General features: G+C 42.5%; 1 protein-coding gene across 1 annotated transcript; it reads left to right on the top strand.

The window, feature by feature from the left end:
* The first annotated feature begins 1,042 nt into the window (after window positions 1–1,042).
* On the top strand, window positions 1,043–26,048 carry LOC128719686 (protein hairless-like). The gene is made up of 4 exons (XM_053813313.1): window positions 1,043–1,850; window positions 22,409–22,555; window positions 22,739–25,747; window positions 26,020–26,048. The coding sequence occupies exons 1-4, from the start codon at window positions 1,043–1,045 to the stop codon at window positions 26,046–26,048; spliced, it is 3,993 nt and encodes a 1,330-aa protein (XP_053669288.1).
* Window positions 26,049–27,006: the final 958 nt, after the last annotated feature.

Below are 27,006 nucleotides of genomic sequence, written 5' to 3'. Positions count from 1 at the left end.
TTCTTTCTCATCGACACATCGCCAAAACATACATATTGATTTTTCTGTGTTCTCTGGTCCTTTTTCTTCTGCAGGGAATATCGCCTACGGCTTGAAAACCTTTCTACTCAATTTGTTGTTGGCTTTGTAGACCGGCAGCAGCAGCAGCAGCATCCCTGACATAGAAGTTGCACAACCCGAGGGCGAATGCTCATCTGGAGGTTGGATCTGCATCCTTCCACATATTCGATGTATCCCGTATCTCCCCCACGCTGCCGGTTTTACTGGGGGTGCATATTAATTGCAACCGTTTCGCAATGTTCATGGCCATCGGATCATCAACACCAGTACAACAAATCACGAGGATAAGGTGTTGCGTTTGCGTGTTGCATGTATAGTGTGGTAGAAGACACACAGACAGACAAACAGAACAAATACATTCCAAAGTTTCCTGGCAACACACCGCACAATAGAAAAGGGTGACAACGAATCTGAATCAAGCACACGACCGTGCATCCGATTGAACCAATCTGTATTGAAGTGTGCTTTCGTCCAGAGTTGTAACGAAGTACGCAAATAAGCTCGATTTGTGTATGAAATAAGCAGGGTTCATGCAAAACAAATCCCAACATGAGTGCCTAAAACCGTTGTGAGATATGGCCTAACGAAAAACTGGCGACAGAAACCAAAAGTTATAAAATCGACATGCATAAACAAAGACATAATGCCTTGTGTCAAATGTGACATATATTCCTCTCTGATTACGCTACTCTGAGCAGGGACAGGAAAACGCATGCTTGTGAAGTAAGCAAATTAAAGCAAGTACGGCAAAGAGAGAGAGAGAGAAATCTGAGACTAGTTTAGTTGGGCAGAAATGAAGACGAAATTTAACGATACTAGTAGCAAATCATTCCGCATACCATCGAACTTGCGGTGTATTCGCCGTATGTACAATCACCCACGTACCGATACAGCACTGTAGAAGGGACCGCAAAGTGACCGAGCAATCGTGTCCTTCCGGTCGATCAAACCGCGTGCGCGTTTTTGTGCCGCAATTGACGCCATGTACGTTATCAACCCAGCGCCGGCATCACAGGACATACAGCCCACCGCCAGCAGCTACGTGACCGTCCACCATCCGGGTAGTCGCGAATCGATTGAACTTGAACAGCAGCAGCACAAAGAAATTCTCAGCCAAATACTGACAAAATGCAATGCCGACATGTCGGAGCAGGTGGCCAATTTTAGCTGCCCTGATGAGAAGACTCCCCATCGACCAACCGCGACCGTGGCGAAGGACGGTACAAAGCCACCCACATCACCTACATCGGCACGCCCATCAATCGCATCACCGCGTGCTGAAGCAGAAAGGCACGACAGTATAAAGCCAGCGCCTGAACCCAGTTCGTCGTCGTCGAAAGCACCTGTAGGCGAGGACGATACAGCACGGCATGGCAAAGATGGTGAAGTCCGGTCGCCTCCTCCCACAGTGAAACGGAGCACATCACCCGACAGTTCACCCCTTTCGACGGCAAGCTCTTCCAATGCGGCTTCCCTCTCGCCAGCGTCATCAGATGGACCGTCGAAACCACCGGTGAAGTTGGAACCATCGACTGACACACTGGCACCCGCGACCAACTTTTCCAGCGTAGTGCATCCGAAAGAACGAGCTCTTAAGTCAATTGCAGCAGCAGCAGCTTCAAATGAACGGAACAGCGTGGTGAACGGTGGCAATGCTACGGCGAAGTCATCCACCAAATTTGCCGGAACAGGACGGACCATGTTAAATGGCACTAGCAGTTTTCCCACCGGTACAGCGGCCAGCATCGGGGCGGGTACGGCATCTGGCGGCAGATTACAGTTTTTTAAAGGTAAGTTTAAGACGTTAGCTGAGACATTACAAATGATTGAATCCGCTGATTTTTATACTACAATTTTAAATTTAATAATTAATTAATTTAATGAATTTATCTGTCGGTCGATAGTATTCGATAAACGTTGTATCGTTTTCTCGATATCAATGTTTGCGATGTTAAAGAAGTTGAATTGAAATCTGTCAGTTCTAGAACAGCCTAGAAGTTGAAAAATGCTTCAAAAATTGTCAGGCTGGATATCAAAATTTATTTGACAAATTGGCTGACTATCCGTCTACGTTGTAAAAATAAGTCTAGTAAGCCATAACATGATTTGGGAGATCGTTACGCCAACAGAGGTAAAGCACGGATATAAAGAATTAATGATAGAATTAGTATTTACTCCGTATGCCTTTGGTATTCAATCGGTAAAGTGTTGAGCTTAGAAATCTTTACCATCACCACAATATGATGTAAACTCAAGAACCTAGACAATTTTCCTTGTACATCATAAATCTTATTAGTCGTTTCTTGTCTGACGTATTCTACAGAAGTTATTTACATTGTTTTTTTTTACCGGTATTTCTCCAGAATTACCAGAAGACATGTTATCTCCGAACATAGTATTGAAGGTTAAGACGAGGAAGAGAGTCTTTCTTTTGGAATCCAGGTCAAGCTTACCAAATTTGTAGGACTGAAAATGACCAAACTATAGCAGACTCTTCTCAACTCTTATAGCAGATAATGGAGGATAGAAAACTTTCAGTGGTTTTGTCCTCGATAGACATATAGAAATAGGGTGCTGTCTGGCAATCGGTAATGTTGAGGAAACTCAGAAATTACTCTAAATTCAGAAGTAATATAGTTCAATTGCTTAGACATGGATTTTGGCAGAAGCCCAGAAGAATTTATGACCTCTTATTTTTGGGTGGATGACCCCGCAGCTGCACCCGCTATGAAGAATTCTACGAGTTGTACGCGATGAGTTCCACGATATACGATGATTTCAGTTAAGTTTCGAGATGTATGATCAGACACTTACTGCGAAGCAATTCAATGCCATACAGTAAATGAAAATATCTTACGGTAAATTTATACAAATAACAAGTCCTTCGATGAACGTTGCTCTCATTTGTAGGGTTCTGTCTAATAGTGTATATAATTATTTTCCAAACGAGTCTGAATAACATGTATAAGAACAGAAAACACTTGTTCCTTTTGCTGTACTTACAATAATAACTTCGGATAAAAATGCATTATGCAATTGCGACTGGGTATTGCTTCTAATGGAATGCTATTCTATGAACGGGACCATAATTCTGTAAAATTTGGCCCGTCCAAAGAAAAAAAACGTGTTAATCTTTTGCAAATTTGACAAAATCATTATACGACAGGCAGTATAATGCCAAAGTACGGACGATTGATAACAGGTGTGATCCATCAGATTGCGCGACGTCCTCTGAAAGGCGTCACTTTAGAGGAGATGGGGCAAAAAACTGTAAACTCATCGATTGGCGATCGAGCCACAGTTATCGCATCGAGGCTTCTGCATTATAGTCTCCGCTTATCGCAGTTTGATTTGTGAGTTCGTCGGTCGTCTATAAATAGCTTTCTTGTTATCACGATGGATCACTAGCGCTTTCGTCCTTCGTTTCCCAATGAGTTATGCTCCGGTTTCCACCTCCTTCTCGATTTGGTGTGCGCAACCTTCGAGGCTCGAACGGTGGTTTCATTTGATGTTCGGATATTTGTGGACCGGTAGTAAAAGTGGCACGTCATTTAAAGCCTTGATAATTCCTTCTGCGTGGGGATTTCTGTGCCAATCGAAATTAGTCACCACTTATCTAGGGTCAAATTTGAACTGATCCGCCTAATGGCAATAACGTTTAACAGGTGTAACAAGTCGTATTAGCGATACAGGGCTATTGTATTCCATTAACTTGTTTTTAATACGCATGTACAAACTATGCCACAATGGTTAATTGTGGAGTTCATTGTAAAGTTATACATTCAACATCGCAATAAAAAGTTCGTGAATTAAAGATATTTTTCATTATATTTTTGTTCGCTCATAATCATGTGCGACTTTTGTGTGCTGATGGTAGATTTGCAAAAGGTTTCACGTTTGTTGCCAGCTATCAGTGGACTTTCCATCCTCTATGTTTGGTTTTAATTTGACACTATCTCTATAGTCAATTGCCATTCAACGCTTGTGCGTCACGATTACGGACGACCACACCTCCGGCCACCTCTTGATAAGGTGAACGTAATTGTACGGTACCACACACGGGGATCGTTCAACCCTCAGGACCGCGAATCTAGTCGTTTTCGCTGGAGGCTGGTTCGAAAGTGATAAGCACCCTGGCCGACGACGTTTGGTACGATGTCGTGGTCACAGTTGCCACACACATACCATTCCCGTTAGCACGCACGTACCCTTATCAACGAAGCGTTGGAGCTTCAATGGACAAGGAAGGCGCAAGGATTCGAAAAATTCGTATGTTATTTGCTTTTTTTTTGCATCGGGAGATGTGAACTTTGTTTTGTTTTCGAAATTGGATTATTGTTTACATTTTTTGTTGCATATTCCTCTCGCTCTCGCTCGCAAATTCCACCATTTTACGTCAGGGCAGTCCGAGAGTCCAATCGGTTGTCGTCGTAATAAACACGAAACGCACAACTTGGGTAAATTCATGGTGCGCGTTTAAATTGGCGTACTTGCATTTGACATCACTATCTTCGCAGGTTTGTGCCAACACGACTATCGTTAGCTTCAAGCAACAATGAGGATGATGTTGCCGACGACGAGGCTACATTGCTCACAATATTCTATCTACATGGAAGATGGAGCGCGCTCGTGTGAAATCGTGGTTAAATGGGATATGTGTTCCATTAGGCTTGTGGATTGATAAGTGTGAAGAATAGATCAACCCAGGAATCTGTGAGCACTGCATAAAAGGGTTAAAGATGAATTGCTTTCACCATAATTCGTGTAAAAATTCATTTTCGTGACGTGATAAATGTAACATTACTTTCGTCATCGTTTTCATGGGCAGCTAGGGAATTTACTTCAACGTTACAATCCACTTCAATGCACCGGTCTCTTTTTCATCGCAGACGGTGTTCGACGTCTCAACTCCGGATCGTCGCCTTAGCCATTTGGATCACTTAGTGAGTCTGCGTAGGTGGACCGGGCCAATGTGCACTTATTTTGTTTGCCTGGCTCGTAATTTACACCGCTCCGGAATTAATTTGCTCCGCCATCGTTTGTCTCTCGGCGCGTAGTCGAGTTTAGTTTGTCGAAGCAAAAACAAAAATGAGATGCAATAGGATCAAATCCGCAGCTAATGAATCGCTTTGAACAAGAAACTTTATGCCAGAATGTTAACGAGCCTTTTATCTTACGAGTATTCTAATGTCATATTTTCTGTGCGGAAATGTGGTAAACGAAAATAAAGTTTCCATTCATTCGCGCAATTTAAATGCAAATTTTTTCGATCAGTTTTCAAATTGATACCGATATTGATGTATGATGATTGTGATTAGTGTTAGGTAAATCAGATTCAGATTCATGAATGTTTGAATTGAAGGAATGAATCTAAATCTCTATTCTACAGATTAATGAATCTTCATGATTCAGGAATTCACAAATATAGACATAAAGAAAGATAGAAACATAGTCTCAGGAACCTCACCAGAAATATCAATTTAAGATTTTTTTAATACTTTTTGCTTCCGAAATAGGATTTTTTTATACAGATGAAATAAGAATGAACTGTTGGGTCATACGGTTACCATTTTGTTACCATTCGAACTGTTTTAGTTTATAATTTGTAAATGTCCCTTTACGTTGCCTTCGTCTGCGGTAGTTAACGATATCGTTAAACTTAAAGAATACATTCATAGTTTAGGAAACTACAAATATTTTAAAAGCAAAATATTATCATATACCCTAATCATATGAGCTAATCAAATCAATTTGAACTCAATTACCCAGAACTAATATTCTCAAACCCAACTTCAAAATTACATTTGTTCAAATTGTTCTATTCGATAAAAGTTGTACTATTTATTTTATCTAAAAACAAAAATAACTATTTCAAAAGCACAAACAATAAAAAATAAATCGAATAAAAACAAATGTTCTCAAGAGATTCATGAACCTTTTGAGAGTCGACTCATGATTTGAATGACTCCTCGTTAAAGATTCATATGAATGACTCTTCGCAAAAGATTCATTAAGCACAACACTAAATATGATGAAACTTCTTAACTTCAGGGTTGGTGAACAACAATTTTAAACATTCTGTATGTACTGTACAAGGTAAAATCTTTCACAAACAAAAAATATTAAGCTGTAGCTTAACATATTGAACGAATTCGTGGATTTTTTTTTGTATTCCCGCCAATACACTGGCTTGAATATCCACGCAGTCCCAAAACCGTTTACCCCGTTTATGGCTGGTGGCCATCGTCATGTAGTTCCCTCCCGCCCTTGTCCTGGGTTGGAACCGTTGTTGGAAGTTGCGAAGCGTAACGGAAGTGATGTGCAGAGCTACATCGGAGGAGCAACGAGGGCGCGTCAAACAATGGGCACATAAGTTAGACGCAAGAGGCTTCCTGCCTCACGGGCAAGAACAATATACCATGGGAGAATATTAGTATGCGTGAGAGAATTAAAACGTGCTGCCGCGGTCAAGCATACGAATTTTTCTCCCTCTGTTACCTATTTTTTATGCGCAAGCCCCTAGCTGCCCGAAGATACAGGGTTTGATTTTTTTTTGCTCCACACTAGCACAAAATGCTCCCTCTCCCCCCAAAAAAAAAGGTGCTTTTAATTTTCGAGATTTCTGATATTCCGTAAGTGAAATGTGTTTGTGAGTTAGGAAGAGGCAACTTCATGGAAAACTTCCTAAGACAAGGGAGTAAGGGCAACCGGCCTGTTACCGAAAAATAGAACATAAAGCACACAATATCTCTAGTAATGTGTGATTTGCGGAAAACAATAGAATTGAAGTTTTCCGGTAGGGCACGGTGTGGTCTTTGTTCGAAACGAACGTTTTTTTTTTAACGGTTGAGTCCAGCCGTGTTCGAGTGCACAGTTATGAGATTCGGAATTAAATAATAATTGAAGTCGGTTTATTGAATCAATTGCTTCTGTATGAATTTCAGGACAGTCTCTTTCAAAAATGGTCAATTCTATCCACTAGTGTTGCCTGCATTTAAAGTCGAAGATGGTTGTAAATATCGTGCCCAATGTTTGTTTGGTTGTTTTGGCCTTTCGTCAGTGGATACTTTTTCCAATCTGACTCACGAGTGTCAAAAGGTGAAAGTATGGTGCATGGCTCCGGAAAGGAAAGCTTTCGATGCGCAGTTGAAGGAAACCCAGCAAACCCGCCGATCCTCGGCTCCATGGCTAATTATGCTGTTAAACGTCGTCGTGAGGCATCGGCGCGAAAGTGCGTCTAATCGTCGAGACGTGTCACTTTTGCAATCATTGTTTTGACAATCGGCATTGAGGAATGTTTAGCCAGCGCCATTATGATAATTTAATTTAACAACATAATTAGCGCCAATTGGTGCGCCTCGCCTCGTGTTTTGTGCAGCTAGTTTTATGGTGCCATTTTAGTGAAGGTGGTAGCTCGGTGAATTGTGGATAAGGAAGCGATAAACGCACACGAAGACGGTGAAATAAAGTTGCTTACATACAATATTCGGTTTTATATCACGTGAGTACACAGTTTTGATGGTTTTGAAGAAAAAAAAATTGTGGGTTTTGTTATAGTGCTTGTGTCGATTATTTTGATGCATTTATACGCGTCGATCGATCGATTATTGGTTTTTATTTCTTTCGGTATACTGAAACCGATCATTCAATCAATTATTTGGTTGTATCAGGGTCATTGTACAAACTGATGATCTTATTATGATTGACATGTTAAATATAGCAAGTGCAAGAAACGTGTACTTTCCTTAAGAACTTTTCATACATTTTATTTTAAATCGAGATGTCAGCAGATGTTGCACCATCTTTTTTTGTTAGATAGGTGCTGTTAACTTTAGTTACAGATCCTATTTACATTATTGTTATGGTTTGTTATTGCTATTGATGTATTGTATAACTCTATCATGCGCAAGTCACAGGAACTTTTGTGTCTATAATTGATAGCTGGTCAAATTATGTGATGGAAGTTAAGTATGTCAAATTATTTTTCTTGCTGGTTTAACTTAAGTTAGATAAGTGTTTCCACTATTAGGAAATATAAACAATATTTTAATATACATCAGGAAATAAAAGTCGAATTTCATTTGATTGTTTTAAACGACTACATCGTTAAACGTATTAGCAGCTCAAAATCAAAATATCGAACAGTACCTAAGAAATCTATCAAAATGGTCATACCTGGTTTACCGCTTGGTATTTGCTCAATTGTTTGATATATACCGTCTAAGATAGACCATGATTCTGGTCCATGACAATGATTCTCTAAGTCAGTTTTTTTGTATGCGTTTTGACGTTTCCAGGCTTATCCGCCTTTCAGCTCGCCATACAAATGACAATCCTAGTTTATCCTGGGAAAAATGATTAGCTTGTTTTTCTAATGAAAGCAGCTAACCCAGGCTCGACAAATGTCGAAACAAAGAATTTTACTAGCTGGTCTGAACTAGTTTGGGCCATGTTTCCCTCGTACGAAAAATGTAAACAATACTTTTTAACGAAAACAACTGAAAAAGGATTATTTTAGTAATCAGACTTTTACACTGTTTCAAATGAATTGAATTAAAAGTTAAATTGCTAATCTTTAATCGATTTTTCTCAAATCTACTGTCATAATATTACAAGTTTTACACTTGTGTCATTCTTTATGTCAAAATGCTGTGTTCTTTACGAATATGTACATAATGATAGCCCTGTACCTGGATTATTTGACAGATACAGGCTAAAAGGTTAAGCTTTCTAACTAATGGTATGATCTGCCCTATAGATAGAGTTATATTTAAGCTTAAAATTTTACTTAAAATATCCTCAACCCCTGTATCAGAATCTGTATCGTAAATCTCGGGAACTGGAATTACAGTTCAAATTTTTTGCATTAATAGTCTAAACATATAATTGCTGCATAGAGTAGCATTTTAAGTGAGTAAATTATGAACGTTAAAAAGAAACATGAGCAAATAGTAGTAATACAAAGCAATTCCCCAGTTTTGTTTTTCCCTGTCACTTCCGCTTTTAGTTTAGAGCAGGGTGTGTAGGAAAGGGCTGTCGGTTGAAGTTAATCTTGCAAAAGGCATCCATGTGGTCGCTTGGTTCGATTGATTGTGTAAAGAAAAGCTTTTCTCAGCCGTAGTTCAACGGGAAGCAAACCAAAGTGAAGAAAGGTGGTAGCGCAAAACGTAGCCACAAGCGCGAATCGCGCACGCGTGCGCATCCAATCACTAATGTCCACAATCTGCTTTGGTTTTGTTTGTTGCACCTTTTGCACCTCCTCATGCTACTGCCCCTCCCCAGTAAACGTACGCTCCGAAAGCATTTGGGTGGTGAAAAAGTATGAAAAGAAAACGGTGAAAAATGAAGGAAAAACCCCGCAAACATTAGCTGCAAACGCCGCATCCCCTTCGAGCGTTATTGAATGGAAGAAAGGCACAGATAGTGAAGGTACAACGACGACGACGACAACAAACAGCACTGCAGTAAACCAACCTAGGCAAGCAAGTGGTTCCACAAAACAAAACAAAAATGTGTGCACCACACAATAACCCGCTGGTAGTACTTTAGTTGAGCATAACTACTCCCATTCCTGCGCAACCCGGTAACACCCCATTGGTGGTGTAATCCCCTTACCACATTACCTTCATCGAGAGAGGACGAGATAAACGCGCGCGCGATACTTTGGTGGAGCCTTGTTTCATGAGGATCGCAAAAGATAAAAGGAAAGAAAAAAGTTGGTTTCTGAAAGAGAACGGAATAAGAGAGGGAGGGAAAGGGAAGGGAAAGGTTAGCGTACTCGAAGGAAAAGAAATATGGGCAGCCATCTAAAGTAGGCTTTGCTTAACAGGGAAAAAAACAACATCGGTTGCTTGGTTTCGCGGGAGGTTATGCTTTTGGGGAAGAAATGTTTCTATAAAACAGAGAGAGAGAGTGCGAGAGCACAACGAGCAACAGAGAGCAAGAGTTTAAGATGGATATTCAACTGATGACAGGCGCAAGATTGAGATGAAGATTGTTCGAATTGGTGGAAGAGAAGGGAAATGAGGGAAAGATTAGAAATGCGCAAGGGGAGCTAGCTGAAAATAGGAATAGCAGCAAGGGAGCGAGGAGGAATGAAATTGGGCTCGTGCTACATTCCACTGTCCCCCCCCCCCCCCCCCCCCCTTCCCTCATCCCAACGCCACACTTTATTATCCCAACATTTCTCCACATCCTTCGTTCGTTCGTTCGTTAGCTCTTTCTTTCATGGTAAAGTTGGCGCAGTGATCGAGCTGCGCCTGTGGCACAACAGTGGAGTTCAGGCGGCGTCATGGAGACGTGTGTGTATGTGTGTGTATTTTTTTCTTAATTTATTTGCCCGTCCACTCTACTTGTGGTTGCTTTTTTTTACCTCTGTGGATTTGAAATGATGAATAAGAGTAAAAGCCTCAGAGCGAACGAGAAAGCAAATGTGTGGCACGCGCTGCATGACACAGAAGACTCGCACACCCGGATCCAGTGCTCCCGCGAGCAAACACTCTTGTATTCGGCCGTTGTGGCTCGTGCCAAAGCCAAAGATCGCGAGCCTGAAAGGTGGGCAAGGGATCCAGGCAAGAGGGGCAAGGGGAGGTGAAAGTAGAAGGACCGAGGTCGACGATGATCGCTTGGCTACTACTTTTCTCCCTTTCCATCCCGTGGGCTGTTGAAGTTTCTCTCGTTTATTCCATTTAGTCCATACGTGTTTTTCTTCCGCTTCGCGCGCCTGCCTTTCGTAGGCTCCAAGTGTGGTGTGTAGCGTTCGTTCGAATCAATGACATCTTGGGTTATGGTGCCACTAGCAGCGCAGCATCTGACGATGTGCGTTGGGGCTTGGGAGCGGGGCACGGGTTTCTTTCCACCTCCTGCGAACCCGCCTATGACCGAGGAGGAAAACAAATGAAACAAAACAAAACACTTGGGTTCGGGGTTGATTTTACTAACCAGCGGATAACTAAGGCACTGCAAATGCAAGTAAACGTGACAAAAATCTGCCAATCTATCAGCTAAGCGGTGTTGTATGATGGATGAGATTAAACAATTGATTACATTTTGGTGTTGTGTGAATCATCCACATCATGAAATCATCCACATTTCCTATTGTCTGAAACTTTAAGCGTATGATATGGTTTGTCCCTTTAAGTATACAATCGTTCATGTTGCTCTTAATTGTTGTTTTGCTATGCAGGGTTTTCGGGCGTTATATTGTCAAGTTCAGCGAGATGTTGTCTTGTTCGGGCATATAATTGACTTGTTCGGCAAGTTATTGAATAGTACAAAAGATGGCGTTGATATGTGTTGTGCAAAGGTGTCGATAACCCTGTATCGTAAACCCTGTAAAATAACTTTGTTTTAAATTTCAAACCCTTGTCTTCAAAATATTCCCTTAGCACAACGCTAGTAATTTGCTTTTGTCTGGAGTTTAATATATCTCTTCGTGTACTGCTATTATACTATGTACTGCTACGTGTACTGCTTTTACAACGCTAGTAATTTGCTTTTGTCTGGAGTTTAATATATCTCTTCGTGTACTGCTATTTAGTTATTAATTTATTTGAAAGCCTTTAATAGCCTTTAATTTGTAATAAACAAAGCTACTCTTCGTGAAGAGCCTAGACAAGTTTTGTTGTTTCGAGTAGTTGCTACATTAAAGTTCCAATAGGAAAAGCAGACAAACCTTTGCGAGTGTGTTCGGCCATCTCTTCGAGGCACCTTGGGTCCAACAGGTGTGCTAAAGTAATAAAAGCGAAGCGAAAGAAGTGCTATGAAACGAAGTATGCCATGGGATAGCTGGAGATGAAGGGATTGGAGCACAAAGCAGCAAGGTGTAACCCACAACAACAGCCGTCATGGTTGTTGCGTGGAAAACGCTCCAATGCGGAATGAGGTGGCTGAACGAAATAGGGGAGAAAAAAAGTTAGCTGCAGTGAGCTTTGGTTGGGCTCCTTGAAAATTGGCTTGGAGCAAACTAAAGTATAGCTGCCCCTGCTGAACTTGCGCTGCAAGCAAATCTTGGTTAAAAAGAGAGGCGGTGTGTGTTAGTCAAGGGAACAGCAGGCACGGGGCAGAAACGGGGACAGGATTGGGAAGAGGGTAAGAGGTAGCAACCAGCAACACAATCAACAGCACCGCACCATCAACATCAGCAGCAGCAACAGTAGAAACAGAAGACACAACAAAAATCATCCATGATTGGGGCACGAGCGCAAAATGTTACGGTTCGTAGAACACATTTTTTGTTCGGTGGCGTGTGCGCGCGCCAACTTGGAGAAAATTGTCCGACCCTTTCGTCTTGCGATGATTGCGTGTTGTGTTACCTTTTTTTTTGCTCGCTCGCTTCCCCTTTTTATGCTCCTCTTCGAATGTTGTATTTGTGAGCTGGAACATGTGAGTTATTCGTAAGAAAATTGGACTCCGTTGTCTGTTGCATTTATTTTTATTTTAGAATTATTTTAAGCAAAGCAGAAGATGACCAGTAGTTTTGTTAGCGCTGACAAAGCTTTTGGTATGTAGACAATAAATGCGCGTTTTAAGGTATGTTGATTATACCTGCATTATTTTTTTACATCTCATTTAACCTGCTAATCTTTAGCTTTCATCATCTCCTCAGTATCCACCGTATCGTCATCTAGGCACATTTCGAGAGAGAGAGGGAGAGAGAGAGAGAGAGAGAAGATCATGCTCTAAATAAATAATTAGATTTCATTCTTCACAATGAACTTCACGGCAGCATCCCACTGGATGAAATGGTGAACTATTTCTTTAGTTGTGCCACGGCTATACTTCACTATGCGTTCCATTTGTTATGTTTCTCTATTTTCTTGCAAAACGTTCAGCTCATTTTTTCGTTTTGAAGAATTTGTTCCTCAACCCCTTTTCGGTAAGGCAGTATGCACTTGTTTCACAATACTCCCGCAAATTGTTGTTGGTTGTTTGTCGAGCTTGTATTACCGTTTTATTCTGCGTTATAATACTAGTCAACCCAGAGCACAAAAAAAAAAACAAGTGTCCGATAATGGGGCAGATCATACTCTAAGTTAGAAAGCTTAAGCTTTTAGTCTGTATCTGACAAATAATCCAGTTACCGGGCTGTATCATTCTGTACAGATTCGTAAAGGACACAGCATTTTGACATAAAGAATGACACAAGGGATCATTTTAGGGTGTGATTCCGGCCAATGTCCGAAAGTATCCGACAGTCGTCAGGAAACTGTTTTCAAAGCCGTGTTCCAGCTACAGGTGTTACTTCAGAGCATGATGATGCTGCTGGTTATATCTCAATCTGGCATCTACCTGGCGAAAGGCCAATCGGTAGTCTTGTTCTAGCCGCTTTACTGTAAAGCGCAGCAGCATCTACAGATGCAGATCTTGAGCAGCTTATCAAATAGTGAAAAGAGATTCTGTGGATAAGATGGATTTTGTTTTGTGAAGTGTCAGTCGACTTCAGTCCCATGGAGTAGCAGACGATCTTCCGGAAGGAGAGATAGAAGATGCTGGTGACAATTTTTTTGCGGATGACTTCAAACTTAATAATTTCGGTAATCCAATAATTTTGAAGTCAAAACGAAAATTGCCAGGATCTCGAAAAATCTGAACCAATTGCTAAGGTTTTATGTTTTGGGAAACGTTTGTGAAGATTCTGCCAACCCGGTCAAGGTTGTCCAATATTTGATCGATGCACTTTGCTAGAAGGCTTATAAACGGCTTCATTGGTTTCTCTTTTTATCAACATTTCAAAAAATAAGTTCATTTTGTTTTTCCATGCGTCGTTCCAATCTAAACAGTAGGTATGATGAAACGTAAGATATCCGAAGTATCTACTCATGTTCTAATCAGCTTCATGAAGACAATTCATGGACACCAAAGTGAATAATTCTTAAGACATTCGATACACGTTTTGAGATAGAAATTGAATGCTTGTCGCGTTTGTGCCTCCAGGAACGTCCAAGAATATTGTTTGTGAGTTGGTTGAAGTTGAATCCGAGATCGATAGAAAACGTAAATTATGTAATTCCTACGAGTTTTGTTGGATAGAAGAAGCGCGAGGCACGGCGGATTATCATCTTTTGCGATCATGAGCAGCAGTATATAGGAGGACGGACCCAACAGATGTTTTACGCTTCGTGCACAGTAGAAGAGAGGTACTACTTATTCAGTAAACTACAGTGAACAATGTTTTTAATATTTTTGTTTTTTTTTTAAGAGCATTGTATTGATCACATACTGCTTGCTAATGCGATCAGCAGCTCTATATTGCAATGTATTGTGAGATTTATACGTGAGATTAATGGAGCGCCGATTATCCGTACTTATCGGGACTAGACTCTTCCCGGATAAGCGAATAACACTGATAAAAGGCACACCTCCTGTTCATGATATTTTTTTCTTTTATTCAAGGGTAGGGCTTTTTTAGTGTATAATTTATTTTTCCTATGTGTTTTATTGTTGTCGTATTGTATTGTGTGTAAGAAACTGTAGCTACTTTTTTAGACTTTGAGCTCTGTTCATCTGATAAAATTGGGTCTTTCATTTCTTCCGTCAACGATGTTGCAGGGAATATGTCAAATTTACCTTGGAACTGTCATTTCCGAGCTGCATGGACACCCGGAGAAATGACTCCCGGATAATCGACGCTCTTTTGTAACTGGAGTAAATAGGAAGCGTGAATAATTTTCTTGAGTTAGTTGGATTACAAATTGGTTGAATTACCATTTTCAGATGTAATTTTCAATGGTAAGATTTAAACCTGTGCCATGGTTGTTTAAGCTAAAAACACCTGGATATGGGGAATAATTGCCACAATGATGGGCTTGGCATTGGTTATGGGCACAAGCATACGAGGGACACGCAAAAAAAAACAAAATAGATTTTGACATGGTGGAAGAAGCAAAAACGAAGAAAAAAAAAATTCTCGCCATCTGTCGCGTATCCCTTGTTTTTGTCGTGTGCCATAGCGGAAAGCATGAAAGAGATAGCGCAACCGTTGGCAGAGTAAGCGCATATCGTACCGCGAACGAGAAAAGAGTGCACACGAGAAGGATACATTGAAAATATCCCCTCGCTGAAAAAGAACGTACTAGATCGAAGCAATGTTCACACATACCAGTGCGAGTGGGCAAGAGATCGCGTGCGTGCAAAAGAAGGGGTGCGTGAAAAGGACACATACAATGTACGGCCAGAAACAGACGGCCCGGTACCGGAAATGCCGGGGAAAACGTTCTGAAAAAGGGCTTCGCTTTATGTTGGTGGGGGTATGTGAAAATAAGCGAAGGGACGAAAGGAGGAACGGGTGGCGCATAGGAGGTTTTGGTTCTGCTATTTTTTTGTTTTGTTTTCCGCTCCGTCCGGTGAGGAAGGGAACACTTCCCTACACCTTGTCTAGAGCAGGCGCGCGCTGATGTTTGATGGATATTTTAGAATATGCGTGTGTGTGTGTACGTGCGAAATGCATACGAAGGAAGTAATTATATGGAGGGTGCGGAATAGGCGTAGCTGGTGGGAAATTTGTTGGGAAATTGGGGCGAAAGCGAGACGCAAGAGCATGCACCGACCGCGGGCATGATAGAGCAGGAAAAGGACCAAACAAGCATTCGTTAAAAGTCGGTATTGTGCAGTAGAATTGAGTTGCGTACGCTAAGCAGACTTTCATGTTCAGATAATTTTTCAGCTTTTCTGCAGTTCCAACTAATTTCGCATGAGTTATCATTTTAATCAGGTTAGGTAAGGTTTATGCGAACGTTTGCGCTGTGTCTACGAAAGGTCTTATTAATTTGCTATTTACTCACCATATTCCATCTTTAGCTAAACTTTGATCGCGATTCTGACCAAAATCATCACACTTTATCAACGTTAACGGCTGAAAGGGCAGGTCGTGGTCGAACATGTTGACTGCCCGAGGGAAAGTAAAGGAGCAAAAGAGGAAACAAATCGCAGTAATAAGTTGAAAGAATGGGATGGAAGCATCTGTAGTGTTGGAGGGGATTGGATTACAGTGGGCGGGAAAGCAAGGGGGCGAGATGGTGAGGAAGCGGTGTGTGGGTGTGTGTCGTAATGATTGTGACACGCGCGCGCGTATGGTGTTTGGGGTTTTGTGGAGGTTACCTTGGTTTGCCGAAGGAAACGACCGGGCGGAAGACCCCGCGACACATAAAATGAGAATGAAGTGTGTGTGTTTGTGTGTGCGTCTGTTTATTTAAATATGTGCGTATGTGTGCGTGTGTGTGTTTGTGCGACACGCTCAGGCGAGTTATGCCGCTTTATGCAAAGGGGTTGCGCCCAATGGATGCAGAAGCCGAAGAATAAGGGGTGGAAGTACGTAAAAGGCACTAGACCGGTAAGGGCGCACTATGTGCAGCTTTTCGTGGTGCGTGTCTGGGGAAGGGAACACGCATGCAAGTACCATTTGTGCGGTACTACTTTGGTTCGTAATAGAGAGAAAGCGGAACAGATTTTCTCTGGTGGGCGAAAGAGATGAAATTGTATGAAGGGTTTTGGTGGCCATGTGCCATGCCCCCGCTTGTGGATGTGTTGGAGGCGGCAAGGGGAAAGTAAACTTATTGTTGATGTTTTCATTACCCGACTACCTCCCGTTTTACAAGGGACGCGTGCTTGCTTTATTGTCTTGTTCATCATTTCACCGTCGGGATCCACTACCCTCCGGCAATCCCCACCCCTTCTTCATCCGTATAAGGCTTGATCTGTTAGGTTTATTTGTCACTCTTCTGCTTCTGTCTGAAACACTCATGGTTGGACAAGTGTGATCTTTCGTTCGTACTATGAGTATTTGACTTAAAAGTAGGAAGAAATCCTGCAAAGTATGTAATAGTTCCTATCATATAGTTGCAATTGGCTGGCTAGAAGTTAGCTAATCACAAACAGTTGTATACATAGGAAAGCCATAGATTTCTATAATTAATGAAAGTGAGCAGAAATTGGGCACTTTTGCTAGACTTTTGCAGGCCTTTAGGCAGTGCCAGTGAAGTGAGTTTCGGCCCTTTAATGATGATTATAATGTGATGAACTGACATGAAATTTATTTCAAAATATTTACCAAACTTTGTAGTGTTGAGTGAATTTGAATCTGGATCACTGAAAATCTTGCTCTGCGATCCTAATTATCCTATCCTATCCTGTTACTATTTATGGCTTGTTTATGCTTCTGAGTTAAGAAGTTTCATGCAGACGAAATAGCCCATCTTTAGGTAGTATTCGATCCGACTGCGAAGACCTTGAAATAAATCCTTGAAATTTCACAAATCTATGGGAAATTTATGACAATTTTTAGAGGCTCTTCGAGATTTAAATGACTCCTCGCTTAGGATACATATGAAGGACTCTACAAAAAAAGAAATACCAATTGCCAATTTAAAAATGCATAGTTTTGAATATGCACGCACAATTATTAACTCTAGTTTTTAAAACAAATAGATTATATGGCATTTATTCTGCTAATGCCTGTGTTTCAGCTCATGTCGAAGTAGGCAATTTTTTTAAATTTAAAATGACATCAAATCAACTTGACACCGAATGGTGAAAAATAAAGAAAAAGCAAACATTGGTGCATATCACTCTGTTGTTGCTTGTTGGTGAACAGCTGGATTAAATCTAATGCTACTGCACCGCACTGAAAATCCCATTCACTACAGCAGGAGGAGAGTGCTCGGGAGAAGAGACGGCCGGGCGAAGGCTGCTATGGTAACGGCGTCGCACGCTGGTGTGCGTATGTGTGTACTCAGGGGATTGTAGTAAAGTCGCACCCGTGCCAGTTTGTGAATGTATAATATGCGCCTGGCAGCTCGATCGCCCTTTTCCGCTCGCTCTGCGCCAAACGCGCGGCGTTGCTGCTCTTCTGGCAACCGCAAAAGAGCACGTGCGCGCAGCTAAAGGCGCTTAGGCACGAGCCACCGTTCAATGTGTGTTTGCGCTGGAAAGACGAAAACGGACGATGGGCTGAGCGTGTGCGAGCGTGTGAGAACGAGAAGAGGAGAAAGAAAGCGGAATCGTCCCATTATGCCCAACACAGCAGTAGACGCACGCTCGAAAGCCATCTTGGCACCTTATACTTCTCCTGCGCGTGGGGAGAAAGACGCAAAGGGGGGAGGAAAAAACCGATCGGTTCGTGTAGGCCGTGCGGCTTTTAGCCGAATGCTCTGGGTGTATGTTTTATCTTGTTCCGTCGCATCAGCGCATACGGTGCTTTCTTCTTCAGTATCTCTTTCACGCCTTTGGCTACTGTACCGCCCGGGCATAACAGCGCACCACCACCACCACCATTCCGTTGCAGTTGCTGATGCCGCGAGATGCTCGATCGGTTGTCGCTGAGATGAGGTTTCGATGATAATGATGATGACGGTCTGGGCAAGCAGATGCTCGTTTCAGCTGTGGTGTTGTGCAGTGCAGTTTAAGGTTTATCCTGTTGCGTACTTTTACGGCGTACGAACGAACAAGCAAATACAATCAAACGCCACGGGAATCCTGCCGTTTTTTGCGTATCGCGGGGGGATCGCGTTATTTCACAGTTGGCAAACAGCAAAAGGAATCAAATAAAGTATTACTCCTACTTTGATGCTTTGCAATCTTTGTAAGTGCAATCACACTAACATCTTTCATAATTGCGCTGTATGTTGTAATGCCAATTGTTTGGATTTTTACTGTCATTCAACAGACAAAGAGTCATTTTAACGAGGATGCGGTATAAATTTGTTGAGCTGTTGAAGAATTGATATGTAAAAAAATCCATGGACATAACTTTACATCGTGCATTTCTTCGAGATTTGGAAATAAATGCTTAATAAACCCTAATGAACTTTCATTCAACTGATGGATTTACCTAAAACTGATCTCACCCGATTCTAATCTGATCGGTACTATGTACAGCACAACAATAGTTATGATATTTTTATGGAACAGAGCAGGAAGACTACTTCACGTCAGGTAGAAGTATAAAGTTAAGTCAAATAAATCGGTTTCGTTTGCAAAACTCTTAATTGCAAAAGTCACTTTAATAGAACTACAGCTGCAAGATGTGTTGAAAAGTTGCAATTTGTTTAACAATTGATTAACATTTTTGCTCATTTCAAATACAAAACGAAATAAAATGATGCTATTCTACATAAGTCTGATCTGTCACAGTTTGATTCAATCGGCTGGAAAACACCAGTGTGGTTATGCATGTCACAGTAGCGGAGAGGAATCCGTTAAATGATCACATTATTCGTCGTAAAGCTGAAAGGCTGAATGAGCCTCCACAAGCGTCAGTTAACCTCCCCCGCGCGTAATGGCGATCCGTAACGTTTCCCATTAACCGGGAGAAATTCGTTGACTGCATTAACCCAATCAAACGGTGCTCCGAATTGTTCGACCCAGAACACTGGGGGAGGGGGACCCCATGGTTTCTCGGTTCCCATTTTTAGGCGTGGGCAGATGATGATGACGACGGCGATGATTATTATATGATTTGATCATCCTCGGCACACGGACGCGAAGAGCAGCGTGTATCTTGATCGCGGGTGTCTCAAACGATGGGGCACAAGTGCCTTTTTACTACTACTCCTACGGGTTGATCAACGGAACGGAACATGGTTCTGGCGTACAAAACCCCGGGGGCGAAGGTTGGACGGCGTTCAAGCGCTTCAAGTAAACCTACCGGAAGAATATCTCCCACGGACTCTGTTTCGCCGTTTGTGTATGTGTGTTTGTGTGTTTCCACGTGATTTCTCTAATTTTACGTTTTGGGCACAATAAAACGCATTAGCGACCGAGATGGCAACCATGTACCTTAATCGACTGGAATGGATTTAAATGAATCCGAACTGCTATCATCGCCACAGTGTCTTTTCCACAATGCGTTGGAAAGTTATCAGGAAAGTTGTTTGCATCTGTTGCGGCAACGGGACATTGTTTTGCTCATAGATCGGTTTTAAACGTGGGTTATCCAACTCTATACTCTTATATTAAGTTTAATTCTTTCCAATATTTAACTCATTATGCGAGAGATTCTTTTCCATGCCGAAACAATGCTCATTCACAGTATTCAATATAATTCAATGTTCATTTGTTCATATTTGTCGTTGTTTTACCATTGATCGAAAGTGAGAAATAGCATTTAACTATTATCGGGTTAATGTGATGTGATTAAGATCCTCTGAGATTCATGAATCAGCCAAGATTTGCTTGTTCGTAATGTCCCTCTTCCCATTCGGTCTACAGTTGCCAAAAACGGGCAGTACTACAATTCCTCATTAGCCTTCAAAGCCTGCCAAGCCTTCCAGGCCTTGATCGAATCCTGATTTGGATTGTACTCCTCATTAAGGAGTCATATGAATGACTCGTCTCAAAAGATGCATTACGCAAGGCACTACATGTTTCTTTGACACAATTCTCTCTTATAGATCTATAGCACCACTGCGCCAGGATGATGTTTGCCAGCATATGATGAAGCCCATGCTATAAGCATCTTCAGAATGCCTGTCATTGATTGAGGATTTGGTTTTTCTTCTGCTGAAGTAACAATTTGCTTGACATTAGTAACTCCATGAGCTCTTCAGGGGTTCGTCATTCGGGGAGCTTCCATGTACTCCGTGTACTTTAATGTTTTTTTGTCAATCCTGAATTTTACAGTGTTTGTCAACGATTGTATGATGTGCAACCGTTGACCAATAAACAACTTCTTCTTCTTTATCGGCAACAATAACTTCATGAGGTCTAGGCCTGCCATTTCTGGTTTTTTTGTGGCTTTATTTACCCGTAGGTGGATAGTCAAGTTCTGCGTACGGGCGATTGGTCCGGATGGGATTTTGGTCCATTCGTGTGAAGACCGGCGCCGCTACCATCATGCCACCGGACCGCCCAGAAATTAACGATTGGTTCTTTGATGGCCTGGAGTTAAGCGGCTTCTGAGCATTCCATATCAGGGCATATTATCACTATCGTCAATGTCTCGATTTTGGCACTGAGCAGCAAAAGAAGTTTTATTGCAATCTGGATAGTATTTATTTGAAAGGCTAAAGGTATGGGATGTTAAAAGCTGTTATTATGCAATAGAATAACTTTTCCCGATAGTTTGCAGTTTGCGTTTACAAGTCAAAAATCAAATTTTCTTGGTGCTGATTCCAGTGGGTCCGTTCCGCGAGCGACAACTACTGACAAAGGGAGATTGGTGGTTGACTCTTATTGCATTCCATACCCGTGAGGAACATAATGCAATATGATCAACTATCACATTGCACGGCTATTGCTGCACAACCGTAAGCGGATGGTGCCTTTCCTTACCATCCTGTACCGTCATCGGAATAACACTGTCCCGCTGTAATGATATCTCTCCATTAGCTAAACAATCAGCCACCTGGCGCTGTATTCTACACATTGTTCCATAGAAAAAGGAACACACCTATGTCGTAATAGCGGTTGTTGGCAAAGTTTTATTTTTTCCATGCGGATTGTATTGGATTGTTTCATGCGGTACGCTCTTTCTCGAGGGAAAAGCTCTAGTTATGCTATAGAAGCATGATTGAAATAAATGTGTTTCTTCTGTCGGGCGCCAACAATTTGGTATTGTTCCGTTGTTGATGGCCGTTTCGCTAGGCAGGACAAAAACGCGTCATATAGTGTCTGTCGTTCTTATAGCAAAGAGAAATCGTAGAAAATCGTTTGCATATGGGCGTTAAAACCCGCGAAGACGCTTTTCCTGTCTACCTAATAGAGAAAAAAAAACAACAATAATACACGTTTGCGCCGTTTGCGCTTCATGGCGGAAAAACAATGGAGAAAGGTGATACACAACAAAGCGGCGAAATAAGAGACACAGCTTTCGGGGTGTTCCTTCCTACTTTCGGCGTTATAAATGAAGGAGGGACAGCCTCTGTTGCAGTGCGGGAAAACACATTCCTTAATCACACGTGTGCCGTTTCGTTAGCTTGTTTCGGTTCGCTGCCGTACGATCGCGTGATGGAGCACGGTTAAGATCAGGTGTGATATGGCACGGGTACGCTCGTTCGTACGCGATTGGAATAGTTGAAATTCATTATAGTGAGTTCCTAGGTAATATATGCATATGTAGCAAGAGACGCGAAAAAGGGCCACCTATCTAATGGATGTACTAGTGAGATCTGCGTTATGTATGCAGATGCTAGATTGCTAGCATACAACGTACATCAAGCAAGTTTAGCAAGCAAAGTGGAAGTATCAATACTTGTCACTTAATTATGTTGCGGATTATCGTGCTCCCGAATGCGTTCTTACGCATTGTTTGGGCGGAAATTTTTAAAAATCTCTAATTAAATTACATTAATGGATTATTGAAATATAGTTTTACTTAAATAAATAACTTTTTTTTTCTTTTTCTGTTTTGTAGATGGGAAATTCATCCTGGAACTGGCCCGTGCGCGAGAAGGTGAAAAAACCAGCTGGATTTCTGTGCCGCGTAAAACATTCTGGCCACCAACTGTTTCCTCCACCAGTGCCAACTTTCACAAGCACGAAAGTTCTACTTCTCTCAGCTGTAAGTACTATTGACTTGACGAATGTAATGTACGGTGACATTTTTAATCGTTCCTTTTTTGAATAACCTACATACGATACGATATTGCCAATCGAAAATGTCATTTTATGTTCGTTCGTCCAAACCAATTTCTACGAGTTTATGTAAAATTAATAATGTTTGTTTAATTTTAATTTCTTTTAGTTTCCGATGATAACAGCTCCATCCAGTCCTCGCCCTGGCAGCGGGACCATTGCTGGAAACAATCGAATCCTCGCCCGAACATTTCGAAGGAACTTTCACTTTACTATTTTCGGCCGTTGAAAGCTCGTGGTAGACCATCTCAAGATACTCGTTTACGGTGGCGCCGGAAGCGGCGTCGTCCTTACGAGCCAAATCTTCCCCCGGAACGCACATCGAAGGTTCAATTGAACGCAGCGGTAGAATCAGAAGTTGTGGAAAATGGCAACAATGAATGTAAGAAGAAGGAAACCAAACCGTCAACGGATGAAAATGGTGAAGTTCTCGACTGTCACTCCGAGGTGTCTAATGGTACTACACCGATGGATACTTCTGAGGTAACCCAAGAGAATAAAGAAGATGAAAGTGGTGTGCAAAACCCGAAGAGAACGACTCCAAAGGGTCAGATGGAGGATGATTGTGATCAAAGTAATGGTCATCATCTGACGCCTAATGTGACACATTTTCGTGCATCGCGTTGGAAACGTTCAGGCGGGAAAGAGCTAAGTGCTATCATCAAAACTCTGATTGAGCAGCAGCAAACAAAGGTCACCAACTCTATGACTTCCCCAGCTGGGGGAGGATCTGCGGTGGGTCCATTCCGTCTCGGAACGATAGCGGAACGCGGAAGCAATAGTGGGACTAGCTTCCGCAGTTCTGTATTCTCGAGTTCTGCCGCTTCGCAGCATGTTTCGCCACGCAAAAGAATTCTTCGCGAATTGGAGAAGGTTTCGCTCGACGACGTTGGAAGTAGTGGTACGAGTAGTACCAAAAGATCTCGCCCGAAGTCAGGGTCCGCCGTAGGAACGCCCGTAATTGTGACGGCAACAACTGCAACGCCCCTGTCGACACTGACGACAAATGGTACGGGAAGCTCGTTGAACGGTAGTAGCAGCAGTGGTAGTAGCAGCAATAGCAACAGTAGCAGTAAAACAAACGGTCACCTAAACGGCTCTGGATCGATTGTAAATGGTACAACTGGAGGTCCTGGAAAACAGTCGTTGAACGGTGCGGGAAGTAGCTTGTCTCCTGCATCAAAAAATGCTACCGCAGCTCCGGCCCCTGTGTCGAAACCATTTAGCAGCTATAGCATAACCTCACTTTTGGGCCACAGCACAAGTTCCAGCAGTGGCGAATCCTCTTCCTCGGCGAACTCTTCCTCGTCTGATGCGCTGCAACGCAAAGCGGACGTATCGGTGGCATCGGTCACATCAACAGCTAGTCATCATCATTATCACCATTCGCAACATCCACTGTCACCACACCAACAGTATCAGGGACTGACAATTGGGTCCAAGTCACCAGTAATGACGGATGCCGTACATCATGCTCATTATCAGGGACAACTGGGATCGAACCGTTATGGTTACAACAACAAGAAACGATCACCCAGCTATGGAGGTGGAAATGGTACTGCAGCATCGCCAGAGGCTACCTCTGGAGGAAGTGGTAGTGTAGACCCGTACAGTAATACGATCCGGTCCCCAGATCTGAGTCCTAGTCCCGAGCATCATCATACTCATCAGCAGCATTCTCATCACTCCGCTCACCAACCGCCCCACGGGTTCCATCATACACCGGGATCGGTTTCCAACAGTGGTTTTTCACGCTACCGTCAACATCCGTACGGTGGCAGTCCAAGCAGTTATTCCTCCGCGCCATCATCTTCTCGGTTTTCCCCTTCCCCTAGTACGAACGACTCAGCGACAACGCCGCCCTATTCAGGATCTGTGTCTGGGGGAGTATCGGGGGGTGCACGATCTGCGATTTCCTACAGGGCTGGGTACCATTTAAGTGGAAATGGCAGTCAAGGTCATTCCCCTCCTGCTAGTAACGGATCCCCCCAACATTATTCCCGTGCATCACCCTTGAATTTTGGAAGAGGAGCACATCATTCCCCTCCACCGCCTGCGGGATCGCATCATCATCAACATAATCGTACTGCCGGTACATCCTCTTCATCGCCCCGCGCTTCCCCAAATGGTGGTGGTGTCACAACAAGTCACGCTACTACCCCAACGTCTGCCATGGCATCGTTGACGACTGGTACGGCCATACGAACGGTGCCGAAGAAGACGGCCGCTCTGAGGCAACCATTCTCCGGTGGTCTTTCACCTTCCTCTTCATCACCATCCCGTGAGCGTTCTAATTCGAACGCTTCCAGCTCGTCAGTTAAGAAAGAATCGCAACCCGAAGGGTCTGATTCAGTTGATGGGTCATCTTTAGGCCACCACTACGGTGCAACACCGTCATCGCCCGCGGGAGTAATTAGACCGAATACGGTGATAGCATCGCCAACTGCGCATCATCCGGTTGCGAGTCCTTACTATCCACTGTACCAAACTCAGTTATCTGCATCTTCATCCTCGCCATCGATGAATGCTACGGCTGTAGCCGTTGCTGCCGCAGCCGCCGTCAGTGCCGTACCGTTTCACGCGGCTTCACTTTCATACTACCAGCAAATGTACACAGCAGCCACGATGGGCTTTCGCACTCCATTTTGGATGCACTACCAAGGGCTCCCGGGGGTAGCTCCACATGCTCCCCACATGGTGCAGTCACCGCACCATCATCTACCATCACCTTCTTCGGCTGCGCCAACAATGCAACTAGCCGATCGGCGTATTATTGAGCGGAATCCACCGTCACCACCGCCTACAGCATCTGCTTCGTCGATCACAGAACCATCGGAATCGCACCGACTACAACATTCCAATCTAGCCACGCCGAGCACGACAGCAGCAGCACTTAACTACAGTGTTACTGCGCTTTCGTCATCCTCACGGGACATCATCAATGGTGGAAGTGCTTTTTCTTCACCAAGCGGACCTAATTGGCCAACAGATGCCCTAGGCTATCACCATCACCCTGATCTTTCCTCTCGGTCGTCTGTGGCAGCGTCGGGGGTAACGTCGGCAACCGCCAAAGATGAGCCCAGCAATGGTGAGTGCCAGCAAGGACTGCGATCATCATGTAAGACCAAGAGACTACTAACAACTGAGAATTGGATTTTGTATTGAACAATTCTCTTCTGGCTATTGAGGATTGTTTGTGTTTTCAGTTATTTTTGTTTCTTGTGTTATGTATATAGTTTTGCTGCTAATAATTTATTATTTGCATAGCTTTATAGCCAAGTAGTGTTGCAAACGGAATGATTAGTTTATTTAAATTTGTTGTACAAATTGATGTTTCATTCCATGCGAGATACTTTATTAAACCTACTGTTTTTATTTTGCTTCCAACAGACGTCCCCCTGAATCTGTCCAAACATTAGAAGAAAAGCCAAAGGCAAGCAACGACAACAAACAACAATTCAAAGACCCTACTGATCTGATTATTTGTTATACGTGGATCGTATAAACTTAACGGAGATGCGGTGTGCTGATGTGCTTAAGAAGCCAAACTGACACAAGAGGACGAAATCAGGTCGAAAAAAAACAGCAACGGCAGCATATCATGTGCTTGGTCCAAAAATCAATGGTGTCACTGTAATTATTCCTCTTCAACAGGTACAGGTGATATGATATGATATGATAAATGTTGGGAAAATTGCCTCAGGAATGGGAGGTGGGATGAGAAAAGCGCGCCGATAGTATTTAAGAACAAAGCTTAAATTATATTTGCAAATATTTCGGACAAACCGAAGGCTTGTCAACTCTCTGCTACCATAAGGATTGAGTTTGCACCAGAAATGAAAAGTTGAAGTTATTTTTTGTATCAATACATAGAAACGAACGAAAAGAGATACTATTTTTGCTAAGTAACATTTCCAAGGTAGGATTCGGACAGTGGGACGATTCAGCAGGATAGAGTCAGTCGATCGTACAGAATAAATATCGTTGGATCACATGTAGTGTCTGCTCTATAGATATGCTATTGACATCGTACAAGTGTTAAACCAACACACAAACAAACGTGACACAAAAGAAAAACATTATCACAGCGAAAACATCGATAGAAAAGTGCAAAACCATAGGATGTATATTTTAAAAATGAATCATTAATTACACAGTTGGAAGTGGTGGAGTCATGGTCAAGTCAGGTAAACCTTTTTGCTTCGGGTTTCGTTAACAACTGTACGTGTCTTGAGCGTAATTTATTTTTCACTCTTCGTCAATGAGTATGTACTTTAGACATACTTGAGTAAGTATAAGTTTTAAAGTAGACGGTGTTCGAATTCGTGCTGGGTTGCGAAACAGGCCTCAAACGTTGAAAGGGTTGATTTTTTTTGT

The sequence above is a fragment of the Anopheles marshallii genome, chromosome 2 (assembly GCF_943734725.1).
Source record: "Anopheles marshallii chromosome 2, idAnoMarsDA_429_01, whole genome shotgun sequence".
NCBI classification, from domain to species: domain Eukaryota; kingdom Metazoa; phylum Arthropoda; class Insecta; order Diptera; family Culicidae; genus Anopheles; species Anopheles marshallii.
Note: the sequence above shows the minus strand (reverse complement) of the source record. Positions and strands in the feature narration are given on the sequence as shown.

What these genes read in the sequence shown, in the direction of transcription:
- LOC128719686 (XM_053813313.1), top strand. Translation starts at nt 1,043, where the DNA reads ATGTACGTTATCAACCCAGCGCCGGCATCACAGGACATACAGCCCACC. An exon ending in CAGATTACAGTTTTTTAAAG is followed by an intron (nt 1,851 to 22,408) that starts GTAAGTTTAAGA and finishes TCTGTTTTGTAG; the next exon opens with ATGGGAAATTCATCCTGGAA. An exon ending in GCAAGGACTGCGATCATCAT is followed by an intron (nt 25,748 to 26,019) that starts GTAAGACCAAGA and finishes TGCTTCCAACAG; the next exon opens with ACGTCCCCCTGAATCTGTCC.